Here is a 17,500-nt window from a genome sequence, read left to right as displayed (position 1 = left end):
ATAACGTCTGAAGTGTAATAATGAAATACTTTCTTAAAACCTCTGTGTGTGTGTGTGTGTGTGTGTGTGTGTGTGTGTGTGTGTGTGTGTTAACACTTAACAGACTCTCACATCTGGCACAGTACAGAAACTTGAGGAAATGTGGAAGCCCTGAGGACGTCACAGCGCTCACGTCACACAACGCGCACATCCACGAGGACATCACCATAACACAGCGCTCACGTCACACCACGCACACATCCACGAGGACGTCACCATAACGCAGCGCTCACGTCACACAACCCACACATCCACGAGGACGTCACCATAACGCAGCGCTCACGTCACACAACGCACACATCCACGAGGACGTCACCATAACACAGCGCTCACGTCACACAACGCACACATCCACGTGAAGAAAGCCACGACACTCACAGTTTCACACACTAGGCGACCTGTGCCAGTAATGGCACCCGGAGAACGCGCACGCCGCTTGTGCCAATAATAGCACCTCGAGAACATACATTCGACCTGTGCCAGTAATGGCACCCAGAAAACACACACACACACACCCCGACCTATGCCAGTCATGACACCCTGACAATGGGCTGTCATTGACACAAGCCCGTGCCAGGACTTGATCTGGCGAGGCTTTACACACACACACACACACACACACCAAGACAAAGAAACACTACGGTGGTACCTTCCATGATGCCATTCATATAGGACAAATTCTAAAGCAACTACATGTATATATGGTTACAAGGAGGGAAGAAAATGTATCTTGTAAAGCCAACGCTGTCGGGCAAATGCGGTATGTTTCCTTTACCTTATTATCACTCACTATCATCTTCACTACGGAGGATAACACTATCAAACGCATCTTCACTACACCCTCAGATAAACGCAACCTCACAACATTATTTTTTTTTTCCATGTATCTTCAACACTACTGGCATCTAACCATATGGCCCGCAAGGGTCAGAGTTAGGGAGACCAGGGTGCTGATTGTTGAAAGAAAACGGAGAGAGAAAGGGAGATACTCAGTGAGACGCATTACGTCTCCGTCCATACGAAGGGAGACATGATGAAATGTGAAACTGTGATCGCGTGACTGTGCCATGGGTAAGGACTGACGATCATGCAAACTGCAGAAACTTGTCCTATTAACTTCAACCTATTCCATACATTCTAAAACCCAGGTTCTCCATATCCTTAAAAGAAAAAAGAAAATCTTAAGATCCTCTTTCCTCTCCTCTTTTTCCTCTCTTCCTCTTCTTATTTTATGCGTCTGTGCGTTTCACCCAAAGCCAGTTTGAGCTTGGGACCTTTCCACACACACACACACACACACACATTGTTGAAATGGCGGGGTAAAGCTTTCGCCTACGTAGAGGCTTATTCTCAGTGTGGGAGGTGAATGGCTATAGCCACGGATCGGATCACTATGTTGAAGTACACGGGAACCAGGGAACGTAAGTCATCTGGCTGGCTGTATGGATGCACTTGACCTAGCCGATGATAATGAGAACTGGAGTTTAAGATAAGAGATAAGTGGATGAACAGAAATCATAAGATATTATAAACTGGAAATTTAGTTATGAACACGTCATTTAGTTCAATAAAAAAAAGTAAGAACCACGGAGCTAAACCACAAAGTAATTGGTGCAAGAAATATACGAGGTAATGGAAGCCCAGGCTGTGACTTATTCTGATTTTATTCAACAAGACCCAAACCAGATATTGCAAAAGACGAGAAGACGCTTCAATGAGGCCAATATCAATAGTGCTTGCCAAGTGATTAAAGCTGGAGACCACTCTCTCTCTCTCTCTCTCTCTCTCTCTCGAAGGTGTTATACTGCTTGATAAAAGCTTAGAAGAGATGGTCAACCCGGTTGGTTGACTTTCCCGAGAGAGGTTAATGTCTTAGTTACTGGTTGTAACAGTTTTCTTGAGTTCCTCAGCTCTCTGGTTTAACAATAATAATAATCGTCTTTATTACTATTATCATCATTATTTACCTGTGATCAAATCGTAATCGTTGTACTCATAGGATATATATATATATATATATATATATATATATGGAAGGAGGTAAATAGGGTGCGTAAGACAAGGGAGCAAATGGGAACTTCAGTGAAGGGCGTAAATGGGGAGGTGATAACAAGTAGTGGTGATGTGAGAAGGAGATGGAATGAGTATTTTGAAGGTTTGTTGAATGTGTCTGATGACAGAGTGGCAGATATAGGATGTTTGGGTCCAGGTGGTGTGCAAAGTGAGAGGGTTAGGGAAAATGATTTGGTAAACAGAAAAGAGGTAGTAAAAGCTTTGCGGAAGATGAAAGCCGGCAAGGCAGCAGGTTTGGATGGTATTGCAGTGGAATTTATTAAAAAAGGGAGTGACTATTGTTGACTGGTTGGTAAGGTTATTTAATGTATGTATGACTCATGGTGAGGTGCCTGAGGATTGGCGGAATGCGTGCATAGTGCCATTGTACAAAGGCAAAGGGGATAAGAGTGAGTGCTCAAATTACAGAGGTATAAGTTTGTTGAGTATTCCTGGTAAATTATATGGGAGAGTATTGATTGAGAGGGTGAAGGCATGTACAGAGCATCAGATTGGGGAAGAGCAGTGTGGTTTCAGAAGTGGTAGAGGATGTGTGGATCAGGTGTTTGCTTTGAAGAATGTATGTGAGAAATACTTAGAAAAGCAAATGGATTTGTATGTAGCATTTATGGATCTGGAGAAGGCATATGATAGAGTTGATAGAGATGCTCTGTGGAAGGTATTAAGAATATATGGTGTGGGAGGCAAGTTGTCAGAAGCAGTGAAAAGTTTTTATCGAGGATGTAAGGCATGTGTACGTGTAGGAAGAGAGGAAAGTGATTGGTTCTCAGTGAATGTAGGTTTGCGGCAGGGGTGTGTGATGTCTCCATGGTTGTTTAATTTGTTTATGGATGGGGTTGTTAGGGAGGTAAATGCAAGAGTCTTGGAAAGAGGGGCAAGTATGAAGTCTGTTGGGGATGAGAGAGCTTGGGAAGTGAGTCAGTTGTTGTTCGCTGATGATACAGCGCTGGTGGCGGATTCATGTGAGAAACTGCAGAAGCTGGTGACGGAGTTTGGTAAAGTGTGTGGAAGAAGAAAGTTAAGAGTAAATGTGAATAAGAGCAAGGTTATTAGGTACAGTAGGGTTGAGGGTCAAGTCAATTGGGAGGTGAGTTTGAATGGAGAAAAACTGGAGGAAGTGAAGTGTTTTAGATATCTGGGAGTGGATCTGTCAGCGGATGGAACCATGGAAGCGGAAGTGGATCATAGGGTGGGGGAGGGGGCGAAAATTTTGGGAGCCTTGAAAAATGTGTGGAAGTCGAGAACATTATCCCGGAAAGCAAAAATGGGTATGTTTGAAGGAATAGTAGTTCCAACAATGTTGTATGGTTGCGAGGCGTGGGCTATGGATAGAGTTGTGCGCAGGAGGATGGATGTGCTGGAAATGAGATGTTTGAGGACAATGTGTGGTGTGAGGTGGTTTGATCGAGTAAGTAACGTAAGGGTAAGAGAGATGTGTGGAAATAAAAAGAGCGTGGTTGAGAGAGCAGAAGAGGGTGTTTTGAAATGGTTTGGGCACATGGAGAGAATGAGTGAGGAAAGATTGACCAAGAGGATATATGTGTCGGAGGTGGAGGGAACGAGGAGAAGAGGGAGACCAAATTGGAGGTGGAAAGATGGAGTGAAAAGGATTTTGTGTGATCGGGGCCTGAACATGCAGGAGGGTGAAAGGAGGGCAAGGAATAGAGTGAATTGGAGCGATGTGGTATACAGGGGTTGACGTGCTGTCAGTGGATTGAATCAAGGCATGTGAAGCGTCCGGGGTAAACCATGGAAAGCTGTGTAGGTATGTATATTTGCGTGTGTGGACGTGTGTATATACATGTGTATGGGGGTGGGTTGGGCCATTTCTTTCGTCTGTTTCCTTGCGCTACCTCGCAAACGCGGGAGACAGCGACAAAGTATAAAAAAAAAAAAAAAAAAAAAAAAAAAAAAAAAATATATATATATATATATATATATATATATATATATATATACTCTGAAATAAGGCATTTGAATAGACCTTTTAAGTTGTCAGTGCTCTGCATCCTTAGTGATGCTGTGGCTGACAAGTTTCGATCCTATGAGCTGAACAATAGTTAAACTACTGTATCTTCAGCCTTCCTCCTCCTCCTCCTCCTCCTCCTCCTCGTGTCGTGACAGCTCATCAGAACCTTCGATTCAACCAGCACAGACTTCCCTATTCTACCAAGAATCCAGAGAGAGGGTTAGACCAAAGCACGAAGAGGGATCGAGATGGACCACTGTGGCTATGAATAGCAAAGTTGTTACCCTGCGGATCTCACACCACACGACCTCTCGTAATGACCCTATTTTTAGGATCTCATGACCTCTTGGAGGTCGATGGCCATTAATCTGGCCAAAACGTGAGTACGGATCTAAAGGTGGTTCAGGCAAGACTCCGTATCCCAGGCCTCTCATAAGGAACGCCATGCCACAACTTCGTGTGCTGGTGCACCTGTCTGCCTGAGCTGTTTTCCCTATGTCCATTTACGCCTGTGTTTTCAGCTTGTCTCAGTCATATATATATCCTGCAGTTTTTCACTAAGGATCAGTTTACAGGCATTTCTAACAAAGACGTCCTGATTTAGAATAAAGCAACGGAGTGTCATACAGCAGCTATGAACCACTTTGATGTATCGTTGTGTTTCAGTAGAGATCAATTTACACGTTTGTTACACTCATCACTACAGATTGCTAGTATGGCAGTTACAAGTCTATCAGACATGGTCCCTCACCACCACAGTCCAACATCAGAACAGTTTACAAGTGTACCAGAGTTCTTCAACATATCAGTCAACCAACACAAACAGTTTACAAATCTATCAAAGTTCTTCATCACCACAGGGTAACAACTCCATCAAAAGTTCAAAGTTCTTTATCACTACAGGTCACCGAAATAACAACATAACTCCGTCAAAAGTTCACCACCACCACAGTTCACCAGTATAACATCTTAAGAACTCTATTAGACAAAGATCTTCAACACCACCATCCACCAACATATAAACAGATTTGACCAGGAATGAAACACCTTTCCATCCCGGGCCGAAACGAGCATCTCACCTTCGACACAGATCAAACACGCGAGTCTATCAGACGCTCCTCATAACCGTCACTCCAGCAGACCTCCCCATCCCACCCCAACCCCAGCACAATGACACAGATGACACGGCCTCTTGAACAGCACGAAAATAGATTTGCATTTCTCCCCCGATACAGTCGCGCGAACCGAGTCTCCCTGCCTCTCTCTCTCTCTCTCTCTCTCTCTCTCTTCCTTGGTCTCTGCCCCCAAGGTCGTCCACAATAAAAGGAGAGCACTGGGCTGCGAGAGACATTTGCATACAGAGTAGTAACGTGAAACATAAAAGGATGGAATGAGAGTGTGTTTGTGGGAGAGAGAGAGAGAGAGAGAGAGAGAGAGAGAGAGAGAGAGAGAGAGAGAGAGAGAGCAAAAAAAGGGCAAATTGAAATTCACAGACGCGTTGCTCTTATGAAGTGAGAGGAAGATGACATTATCTCCATAAAGATAATTCAGGAGGAATGAATACGAATCCATAAATGTTTTAGGAGACTATGATGTTTCTTCTTCTATATTCAGATTTATGCAAATCATGAATACACCAATAACAGTGTACAACAAAGACGATGACTTATTCACTGGCCGCCCAGGGTCGAGGGCATAGGTTTGAATCCTATTTGTGGCAGTTGGTCCACAGTCAATCCAGCTGTTCATCCATCCCTTGAGGTTGGTCGATGAAATAGGTACCCGACTCAGGCTAGGGTGTGTATATATATATATATATATATATATATATATATATATATATATATATATATATATTACATGGCCTTGATTCGTGCCTCAAAACTGTCCGATCCGTCTCAGTTAACACAAGAAAAAAAGAAAATGCTTCAATCATCATTTCTTATAACGTGTTTCTAAGTTACCTTTACGTCTCGGTAACTAGGAAATAACACTTACAAAGCTTTTGGTAAACTGGCGGAGTAAGGTTCATCCCTACCTGTTTGTAAGTCCAGGTCGGCATCTTTTAAGTCTCTCTCTCTCTCTCTCTCCCTCTCCCTCTCCCTCCCTCTCTCTCTCTCTCTCTCTCTCCCTCCCTCTCTCCCTCCCTCTCTCCCTCCCTCTCTCCCTCCCTCCCTCTCTCCCTCTCTCTCTCTCTCTCTCTCTCTCTCCCTCTCTCTCTCTCTCTCTCTCTCTCTCCCTCTCTCTCTCCCTCTCTCTCTCTCTCTATCTCCCTCTCTCTCTCTCTATCTCCCTCTCTCTATCTCCCTCTCTCTCTCTCTAAGAAGAAGAAGAAGAAAATCGCAAGTCAAATCGTGTTGTCGCAAGTCAAATTGTATTGTAAACCTCCTGCCGCTGCACGTATCGCATTACTCATGCGACATCTTAAAAGGCCAGAACACAGTATTGTGAACCCAGAGCATCCACAAGGCTGTAAAAAAAAAAAAAAAAAAAAAAAAGAAAATAAAGTCGATTATGCTGGGGAAAAGCAGTCGTTCTTTAAGTCGTTCTGGGAAACATTAGGTCGTAAAACAAGACGACCTTTTTTTTTTCCTCTCTCTGGGAAACATTAGGTCGTAAAACAAGACGACCTTTTTTTTCTCTCTCCACAGATAATGTCCGGTTTTTTTTTTTACGCAAGTCGGTACAGAACTCCTCAAAATGTTACAAACCTCAAAAAAAAAAAACATTATGACTCACTTTCACCAAATGGTAATATCTTATTTTACACCTCGGCTACTGGGTCTCTCTCTCTCTCTCTCTCTCTCTCTCTCTCTCTCTCTCTCTCTCTCTCTCTCTCTCTCTTTTATTCTCTACCATTTCAGCGACCGAATCGTTCGAGTGGCTGGAGGTAAATATCTGAAACACTGACTTAGAAAAGAAAAAAAAAAGATGATTTTCTCGAAGATTTAAACTCATTTGACACAAAACTGTGATACTCCCAGTAATCTCCCTCAAGTGTGCAGGATGGATGATAAAAAGCTTCCCCCCCCCCCCCCAGGCCGAGATTCCGTCTACCCAGCACAGTTATTGAGACATCAGCAAAGGCAGAAGAAGAGAATAAAATAATGACGTCAACAACCCGCTCTCAAAAACAGGTTATGATGGATATTCTTTCAAAAGTAAAATAAACCCGTCCCTGTGATTGGTATTACAAAACGAGAAACAGTAGAACACACACATACACACACCACACACAGGCATACACACACACAAACCACACCACACGCACACGCACACACACACACTACACCAATCATACACATAAATCATACTTCATCTCATTCATACACACACATACCATTATGCTTACTTGATCACTGATTAATACACATCTGTCGTTCATAATCAAATCCAAGGCTTTGCAATATTTCCTGATGTCTAACGCATGAAATACAGACTTGAAGATGCATTCAGTCACATCAATCCAACAAATGCACAATCATCCTCATCCGCTAACATATTCGTCTAAATAAAGATAATCTGTTTAGAGCTATTCATGATTTAGCGAGTCGAGATCACTGTACCAACTATACTCCACCATTGTCTTAAAGGGCAAAGATGAACATGTTTGATGATGTAACAGTCACAGTCGGTGCTGTGTGAATGCGAGATGTGGGCCTTCAGCAAAAATGTGAAAGAGGAGGTGGAAGCGCTGGAAATTGTTAGATGTTTGAGGACAACATGTGTTGTGGAGGGGGGTTGATCGTATGAGAAGTTTAGGGTAAAAGAGGAGTGGTAGTAAGATGCGTTTGTATGAGAGAGCTGAAAAGGATGTGCTGAAATGGTTTGGACACATGGAGAGGATGAGTGAGAAGAGTATGATGAGTTTGTATGTGTCTATATCTCAGAAGAAGAGAGAACAAGGAAAAAAGGGAAAAACAAGGAGGTGGAAGAACGGCGTGAAAGATGCTTTGAAAGTTCGGAACCTGAACGTATAGGATGATGTGAGGTGTGCATAGGAGAGAGGAACCTGGAACGATGTGGTGTAGAAGGGGCGACGTGCAAGCATGCACATGACATCCTTTCCCCAGATCTGTGTTGTTTCCAACACAAGTAGTTTTTACTTTGCAAGGAGCCATCTCAATGCTTTCCTATTACCTTTTCCGGCACCTTGCAAACTATGCTCGTCAAGGAGACGGATCTATAATTCCGGGTCTCTTTTCATAGACAGAGACACATGTTTACCCCATTCTACTCCACTGGTACTCTGTGTAGTGTATCTGACCCATGGAGAAACGCCATGCTTAATTGGATCATGACCCTTTAATATTCTGAGGATCTCTTTTCTAGATATTTTCAAGGTATCCAATCCCTCCGCTGTGGAAACATTTTCGAACTTGTTCACTTCCTCGCACATCATGAAATCGTCCTCTGCTTCGCTTCACGCTGAATCCTTCAGCCTGACTGGCTGCTCGGTAAATAAATTATACGCCAGAAGAATATGTGGACAACTTCAGAATCATTTCCTGCGTTGTCCACGATATTCTTTTCATAGTTCCCTCTTTCCTCAGCCTACTTTACTCATTTCTCGCTCTATTGTACCTTATGAATGCTGGTTGGATGAGGTTTTGCCTATAGCCTTACCACAGCACATCACGAAACTCCTACGTTTAATATCGTAGTCAACCATTCCTACCTCTTGCTCATCCTTCCTTTTGTTTAAAGCTAAAGGTATGAACCTCTCTACTCCTTCATTGTTCATTTCACAGAACCTTTCAACATAGTGTCCTGGTGCCTGGCTACTGAACACCATTTCCCAATCTACGTAACCATAGAAACTGATGAGCTCTATGCAGTTTTCTCATTTCTACCATTTCTTTAACTTAGATTTCACGACAGCTCTTCTATCGTCTTCATTTACCACATAAACTTAAGCATTACATGATCACTCTTAGGCAACTGGTGCATCGTGTATGAGATTCTGAGAATCATTGCTATTATCTATGAAGATTTGATAAGGATGCTTTAGTCACACTGAGGCTATTATGCCTCAGTGACATGCTGGTGACAGGTAAGCATTCTATAGACATAACGTAAAGAGGCTGTGTCTGTCTGTATGATTCTCCATCTCCAAGAGAACCCAAGTTCTCCATCTCTTTATAAATGACCTCCTCTATCGTCTGTTCCGCACCATCTCCGAGGTGTGCGTGTTTGACTGACTGCCTCATGATCCATCGTGATTGTTTCCTTCACTGTCTTCATTGTACATTAGTTCCGTTTCGGAGGATTATATGCTATTAACACATGCGTGCACTGCCTTCCTACACTTACTCCTTCCAGTAAGTGTTGTTTGAATGGACCATCCTCTCGTGTTATCAAGAGCCGATCCTTCTCCTGTTTTGTCTTATTTAGCTGGGTTCTGTGTGTACTTGTGATCTAGACTGTTCATGTAAATGAATAAACACACACACACACACACACACACACACGTATAATATATATATATATATATATGATTTCGTTCTTGATCGCAACTCCCGGGGTTTACGAGGTAGTTCAAGAAACATGAAGGAAGGCGCATTCGCTCATATCCATTCTCTAGCTGTCATGTGTAACGCACCGAAACCACAGTTCCCTATCTACAACTAGGCCCCATATGCCTTTCCATGGGTTACCCTGGCAAGTTCACATGCCCTGGTTCAGTTCATTGACAGCACGTCAGCCCCTGTATACCAATTCGTTCAATTCACGCTATCCTATGCACGCCTTTCACCCTCCTGCCTGTTCAGGCCATGATCTCTCAAAATCTTCTTCACTCCATCCTTCAGTCTCCAATTTGGTCTCCCCGCTCTTCTTGTTCCCTCCACTTCTGACTCTTATTCCTTCTTTGTCAACCTCTCCTCACAAATTCTCTCCATATGGCCAAACCATTGCGGCACACCCTCTCCAGCTCTCTGAACGACACTTTTTATTACCACACATCTCTTTTACTCATTTATTACTTACTTGATCAAACCACCACACACCACATATTCTCCTCATATACTTCATGTCCAACACATCCTTCTTCCACCGAACATCCTCCTCTATATCCCACGCCTCGCATGTATGTAACACTTGGAGCTACTATACCTTTGAACAAGCACATTTTCGCCCTCCCAAATAAAGACTCCTTATTCCACACATTCTTAAATGCTCCCAGGACCTTCGTCCCTTCACCCACCCTGTGATTCTCTCTCTCTCTCTCTCTCTCTCTCTCTCTCTCTCTCTCTCTCTCTCTCTCTCTCTCTCTGTGATAGTTTCATGAAGGGTCAATCTCAATTCAACTAGAGTTCTATTTGTTTATTGACACTTTGCAATACACGACATGTTTCACGGAGACAATCCTTTCCTTTCAGACGTCATATACTGATCTCCGTTAGTTCCATCTCACTGTGCGCTCCCCAGCACCATTATCCCTCCCACCTTACGGTACCTTCCTCAACCATACCCCTAAACCTCAGCCTCACTGCCACTCTCCACACCGCATGGTACACTACCCAATAAGGTTCCTGTCCTAAGGTACACCTTTCCATCACCCCTACCATCTCAACGTACAACTTTCACCACATCCCTCAGTCCTGCCTTATGGTACACCTTCTACCATTATCCCCACCTTACGGCACACTACCCACCAACCCCATCTCCAACACCCGATGGTACACTTCTCCACCAACACCATCTTATGGCACACCTCTCCAGGAATCACCATCCCCATCCTATGGTACACCTCCTTACCTCCACCATCCCCACCCTATGGAATACCTCCTCCCCAGCACCACCATCCCCACCTCATGATACACCTCCCAAAAAAGCTGTACCCGCCCTATGGTACACCACCTCCCCACCACCACCACTCCTACCCTATGGTACACCACCTCCCCATCACCACCATACCTACCCTATGGTACACCTCCCCACCACCACCATTCCCAACCTACGGTACACCTCCTCCCCACCACAACCATCCCCACCCTATGGTACACCTCCCCACCACAACCATCCCCAAGACCATATGCTACCTCCCCACCCACCATTGCCATACTCCACCTCATGGTACACCTCCTCCCCAGCGCCACCATCGTACCCACTCTATGGTACACCTCCTCCCCAGCACCACCATCATGGCGATCATCGACCCCACGCAGGGTCCCTGTTCTCTCCCTCTCCCTATGACCCCGCCCACATCCCTCCCTCCCTCCTCCTCGATGCCTCTCCTCCTGATTTCATCATCATCCCCAACACTACCCCTCCAGCCTCCTCAGTCCTCACCCAAGGGCCTACCCCACCTCCTCCTCGAACACCGTCTACAGCCGTGTTAAAACCTCGGGGGAAAAAAAAGTCTTCCAGAGAGAGAGCGCCTCCCTCCGCCACTAGCCAGGAACTATCTTGTTACTAGGCAACCCTCGCCACGCCAGACGGACGTCTTGTGTAATAGCTAAACATATATGTAAATTATTATTATACATCCAGCATCAGTGGTAATAATTCATCATGAATTATGCATGAATTATCTTCACCACATTCGTAAAATAATGAATTAGTAATCAGGAACGAAAGCGAGAGTTACAACGGACGGAGGGTTACATAAGGCCGCCCTCGTCCACGTAGCTTGCGTCGCCCACACAGCTGTTGTGGAGCCGGCGCGCCGGGATGGTGGTGGGGTCCGGGTCGGGTCTTGGTGGATGGGACCCACCCTCCCCAGGAGGAGGAGGAGGGGCGGCAGCTCCGGCAGTAGGGGGGAGGTGGTGGTGGACCTGTTGACCCAGGGGGGGTTGCTGGGTCTGGGAGTAGGAGAGGGTACCGGTGGTAAGGGGGAGTGGCTGGGGAGAGGAGGAGGAGGTTGTTGTGTATACTGCTCGCTACCGCGGCCACAATTGCCTATTGGGTCGATGTATCTATCTATTACCGCCTGTTGTCTACGCTGTGGTCACTCCCTGCCGCAGGAGAGGTTAAGGATCGTTCCCCTGCGTTAAGGGTAGACAGAGCACCGGCCCCGGGAGGCGATCTGCCGCTTTGAATTGCGCGCCGAGTCTATGGAGTGGGACGTAGTGACGTGGAAGCCGCGTGTGCTGATGCCGGCCGTGTTGTTTACGTTTGGGCGATGGTAGCGACGCGGACGGCTAGGTGAGGAACTAGGGTGACGGCCTCAGTAGTGCCCGTCTGTCCCGTCCTCTCTAGTCCCCGTCTGTTCCGCACTAGACCGGGATCACACGTGTGTGTATCTCTGTCTGTCTCTCTCTCTCTCTTGCGTAGGACAGTGTAGAGATCCGCGAGTGCCCCAGTCCACGAGACATAAAGCGAGCGGCCGAAGACGAGGACGACGATTTGAACGCGTGATAGAGAGAGAAATAGGGAGAGAGGGAGCTCGCTTGGGCTGTCAGATCGGCTCCTCCCTCCCGTGTTATCGAAACAGTGCCACGAGTGCCAGGCATCGTAAGTGGTGTAAGCTAAGCTTCCCTTCCCTTACTACCTCGTCGTCGGGTGCAGGAACGCCACGAGCCATCGCCGGAAGACGTCTGTAACACAGTGTTGCAGAGGCGGGACTGAGTGAAGGATGGCGAATAAGAAGAACACCGGGAAGAAGGTAGAGCAGAAGAAAACGGAAGGTATGAACAGTTCAGGAAGCTGTTTCGTTCTAGACGTGTACTAGAGTGTTAGGCCCACAATCCGTTCTCTTTAAAGCTTCACGTAAACTACTATAACTAATATCCCTTTAGATTTTTTTTAATAGATTGTGACTTGATATGTCAGGTATGATTTCAGATATGTTAGTCCTCGTATATCCTAATGATATTCAAGTGAATGACAAGTTAACTGATAAGTAGGAAATAGGAGTTGATCCCAAAAAGACATTTGTTAGGCCATAGTAACCGTGATATTATGCTAATTAACATTCCATTGATGCTATGTAAATGACCTTAACCATTATCTAATCCAACCCATTTTCATGTGTTGTTTTTGATCTTTCTTATAAATCCTTCGCTAAAAAACAAAAAACAGAACAGGAATTCCACTTGCCATGCCAACGACTCCTCTCACTTCCGTCACTCACGGCCAGTTCTCATTCTTTGTTTTTTTTTCTCTCTCTCTCTCTCTCTCTCTCTCTCTCTCTCTCTCTCTCTCTCTCTCTCTCTCTCTCTCCCAATCGTTGGACACATTATTATTGTTATTCTTCATTCTTTCCCCCCTTTTCCGCCCTTTCCACCAACCAATATTAGCCATCCTCTCCAGTAGATCTCTTCGTGTTATCTTATAAAAGCATGTAGAAGTGATTTCTCTCTTCAGTAAACAGTGCCGCCTTGCGGGAATAAATAAGTTCCTGCCTGTTGAAAATACTCCTTTGTTACCATAGTGTCGAGCTGAGGTGTTAATCTTGCCTTGCTGGGAGAAACGCTCGGACATTTCCACCATGTGTTGCTCTGAGAGAGAGAGAGAGAAACACACACTCGAGTTCCCCCTCCCCCAGTTTAGGTGTGTTACTGAGGAGAAAGGAATCGTGTTATAGGAGGAGGACCTTTACGTGGATAGAGAACCTGGCTCTGTTTACACACACACTTGTGGGGAGTGACTAGGAATAAACAGGACAGCAGTCTTGTACAGTCTGGGTGCTTTCACAATGCACACAAGGTCCACTCAAGGTCCACACCCCCCCACCTCTCTCTCTCTCTCTCTCTCTCTCTCTCTCTCTCTCTCTCTCTCTCTCTCTCTCTCTCTCTCCCATGCTAGAGGTGGATACTGCTATTGTCAGAGACGGACGAGACATCTCAAAGTGGGTTCCCTGTAGTGTAAACTAATGCTCCAGTTCTTTGGGTAGGTTCACCAGTCTAGATGTAAGCGAGGGGTCGTGTCCTTGGGACACCTCTGTGGGTTAGCTCGAGGCGAGTTTCAAGATGTCAGCCGCCAGGAAATGTAACTGACCTGTCTCAAGGGTTATGCGTGTGTCAAGAAACAGTCGGTAAGCAATGGGGATTATCGCTGTATATCATAGGGATTACTTCTCGTTCACTGATTATATGAATGTCGACCTGAGCGGAATAGAAAATACGTGTGTGCGAGGGTATTACAGACAGGGAGGGGACATACGAGACCCCCCTGCAGAACTCCTTTCAGTGAAAATGATGTTTTAGACGTGGGAGGACAGCTCTTTCGGAGAGCAGACGAATTTGCCTAAAGAATAGCGATTCATGTGCGTGGTGAAGGTGCTCATAGCCTGGCCATTCAAAGGTCAGGTTACGTACGAGAATGAGCCGATGCTCATACCCCGGCCATTTAAAGATCAGGTTACGTATGAGAATGAACCGAGAAGGGACACCACGTCTAGAGGACATAGCAGAGGTGAGGAAGGGGAGTTAGATCCCTGTAAAGTCACACGTTTACCTAGATGATAGGATTAGATTTCGCAGCAAATCAGTGGGTTTCACCGTATTAGTGTTCCACTTTGTTAGGGTTCAAGCATTGAGTGCTTCGTCGTCAGTGGGATCTGGAGGATTTTGATCATTTGAATGAAAGATTTTTTGAAGATCGAAATTTGACGATTGGAACCAGACAATGTTACAGTGTGTAAGGTGATCCTACACCTTATAGGTACAATACCGGCATAACAAGATATTAGGTCGTTTGTCTGGGTTCTTCACGTCGATCACCGACACTCTCTCTCTCTCTCTCTCTCTCTCTCTCTCTCTCTCTCTCTCTCTCTCTCTCTCTCTCTCTCTCTCTCTCTCCCTCTCTCTCCCCCCCTCTCTCTCTCCCCCCCTCCCTCTCTCTCTCTCTCCCCCCTCTCTCTCTCCCCCCCTCTCTCTCTCTCCCCCCTCTCTCTCTCCCCCCCTCTCTCTCTCTCTCCCTGAAGCTAGACCAACAGTCTAAAGTCAAACTCACTCTCACCTTGAGACCAATTCAACCGTTGCCTCTCCCCCTGGCCTTGCTGGTGACGTGTTGCTCATGTCAAAGCCACAAGAACAACAACACTTTCAGTTAGTCATGTCACCAGAGTGACACGACATAGAAAGCGCATTTCTTTCTTCGCATGTCTTTTATCCACACGTTATACGTATGTATATATTCTTTCATATTATTCGCCATTTTCCGCGTTAGCGAGGTAGCGTTAAGAACAGAGCACTGGGCTTTTGAGGGAATATCCTCACCTGGCCCCCTCCTCTGTTCCTTCTTTTGGAAAATTTAAAAAAAAAAAAAAAAAAAAAAACGAGAGGGGAGGATTTTCAGCCCCCCGCTCCCTTCCCTTTTAGTCGCCTACGACACGCAGGGAATACGTGGGAAGTATTCTTTCTCCCCATATCCCCAGGCATATATATATATATATATATATATATATATATATATATATATATATATATATATATATATATAAACATGAAATGAGGTGCACATATCCCACAGTGTATGAACTCCACAATAATCGTCTGTTTACGTCTCTTTTGCTCGAGGTGAAAGACATGATAGTGGGAGTACATTGTCTGGGGTCAGTGGGTGCTTAGGCGAGTGGATGAGTGAATGCTTAGAGGAATGGATGCCTGGATGAACAGATAGTTGGGTGAATGGATGCCTGGGTGAACATATAGCTGGATGAATGGATGCCTTGATGAATAGATGGCTGGGTGAATAGATGCCTGGATGAACAGATAGCTGGGTGAATGGATGCCTGGATGGATGGATGCTTAGATGAATGAATGAATGGAGGATAGATGATCAGCTAGATATATGCCTGGAGGAATGGATGCCTGGGTGAAGGAGCACTTGGATGGGTCGATGCTTCGGTAAGTGGATGCCTGGATGCATGTACGCCTGGATGAATGGATGCCATGGATGCCTGGGTGAGTGGATGAATTGTACGCCTTGATGAATGGATACCTTAGATGAATAGATGCTTGGAGGCTCGGATAAGTTGATGCCATATGAATGGATACGTGGCTGAGTGAGTGCTTGGATGTTTAGATGTTATGAGGATTGGATACAGGAATGATTAGACGCGTGGATGCCTGATTGGAGTGAATGATGGGTCAATTAAGGACGGCTGAAGAAGAGCAAGCGATTGGTAATAATCAGCGTGATTGGATGAGAAGATGGATGAATACTACAGATTATCTGATGGCTGGATGATTGAAGGATCTGGATGACCATATGATTGTTGTACGATCACATGACCAGGCGATTACATGACCAGATCATACAATAACTATAAAATGATCAGAGCAATTCATTTTGGATAATTGGACCCCCCCCCCATCCCCCTCCCTCCTCTTTCATTTCAGTAATTGACAAGCAGCCTGAATATGAAGAGTATCTTTCAGAAAGAAAACGTATAAGTATTTTAAGTACTGATCACTTTTTCCCTCAATATTGCAAGTATTTCATATATTTTCATAATACAAAGTACTCTATATGTTTCCTTTTTATATTTTCCCGATATCAAGTGCGTATATGGATCCATGATAAGTAAAAGTTTCATATATTTTCAAAATTCGAAGTACCTCATTCGTTTATATATTGTCAAAGTAAAAAGTATCTTGTGTTCAATATTTTTCTTATGATACCAAATACTTTATGCTTTTTGAATGCTTTCATAATACCATGTACTTTGTGTATATATATATATATATATATATATATATATATATATATATATATATATATATATATATATATAATCATACAAAGTACTTTAGATATCATGTATTTTCATAGTACAAGGTACTTTATAATACATTTCCACAATACGAAGTATGTTATATAATCTAAATACTTTCACAATACCAAATGCTTTTTAAATTTTACATTACTTCATAAAAAAAGAATTAAAAGTCGTATATTTTCATAATATTTTTATATGATTTACACAAGACCAAGTACTTTATATATTTCATAACAGTGTGAGTGGGCTTGCGTATTAAGGTAACGAGGCGAGGTCAGTCGCATTAGCACGTCCTTGGGTCCGTGAACACGAATTAGGTTGGTAATCTTACATAATGTGTCTCAGCTGGTAGTACCAACAACCACCCGGGTGATGGAAAATGTGTGTATGTGGAATGAAGGTTTGGTGCTGTGTATTGCTTTGAGAATATGGGAGATTGTGTGTGTGTGTGTGAGAGAGAGAGAGAGAGAGAGAGAGAGAGAGAGAGAGAGAGAGAGAGACAGACAGACAGACAAAGCGGAAGAGCGAGGTGGACGTATCGATTGGAGAGAGAGAGAGAGAGAGAGAGAGAGAGAGAGAGAGAGAGAGAGAGAGAGAGAGAGAGAGAGAATGAAAGATAGAGAGACGTAGGAGGGGAGAGAACGAAATAAAAAAAAAAACACCAAAGTTGGGTAGTCAACTTCATGTCCGGAATTTAGTCATTGAAAAATGAGGACGAAGTGCTTGATCATAATAGTAAAAAAAAAAAA

The 17,500-nt window shown here is 44.5% G+C and overlaps 1 protein-coding gene and 1 long non-coding RNA gene across 6 annotated transcripts in view; one reads left to right on the top strand and one right to left on the bottom strand.

The window, feature by feature from the left end:
- LOC139754461 (uncharacterized) overlaps nucleotides 1-17,500 on the bottom strand; it is a 130,945-nt gene that overhangs the window by 57,539 nt on the left and 55,906 nt on the right. The window lies entirely within an intron of this gene.
- The window catches only part of LOC139754568 (uncharacterized), a 52,787-nt gene continuing 47,227 nt past the window's right edge, over nucleotides 11,941-17,500 (top strand). The window contains exon 1 of one of the 5 annotated variants that reach the window (XM_071671942.1): nucleotides 11,941-12,711. In XM_071671942.1, the coding sequence (XP_071528043.1) occupies nucleotides 12,660-12,711 (52 nt within the window). In that variant the 5' untranslated portion in view covers nucleotides 11,941-12,659. The remainder of the gene's footprint in view (nucleotides 12,712-17,500) is intronic. The other 4 variants (XM_071671939.1, XM_071671943.1, XM_071671940.1 and 1 more) reach the window with 4 other exon arrangements.

The sequence above is a fragment of the Panulirus ornatus genome, chromosome 17, assembly GCF_036320965.1.
Source record: "Panulirus ornatus isolate Po-2019 chromosome 17, ASM3632096v1, whole genome shotgun sequence".
Lineage (NCBI taxonomy): Eukaryota > Metazoa > Arthropoda > Malacostraca > Decapoda > Palinuridae > Panulirus > Panulirus ornatus.
The sequence above is the reverse complement of the archived record's forward strand: the minus strand, read 5'-3'. Positions and strand labels throughout refer to the sequence as shown.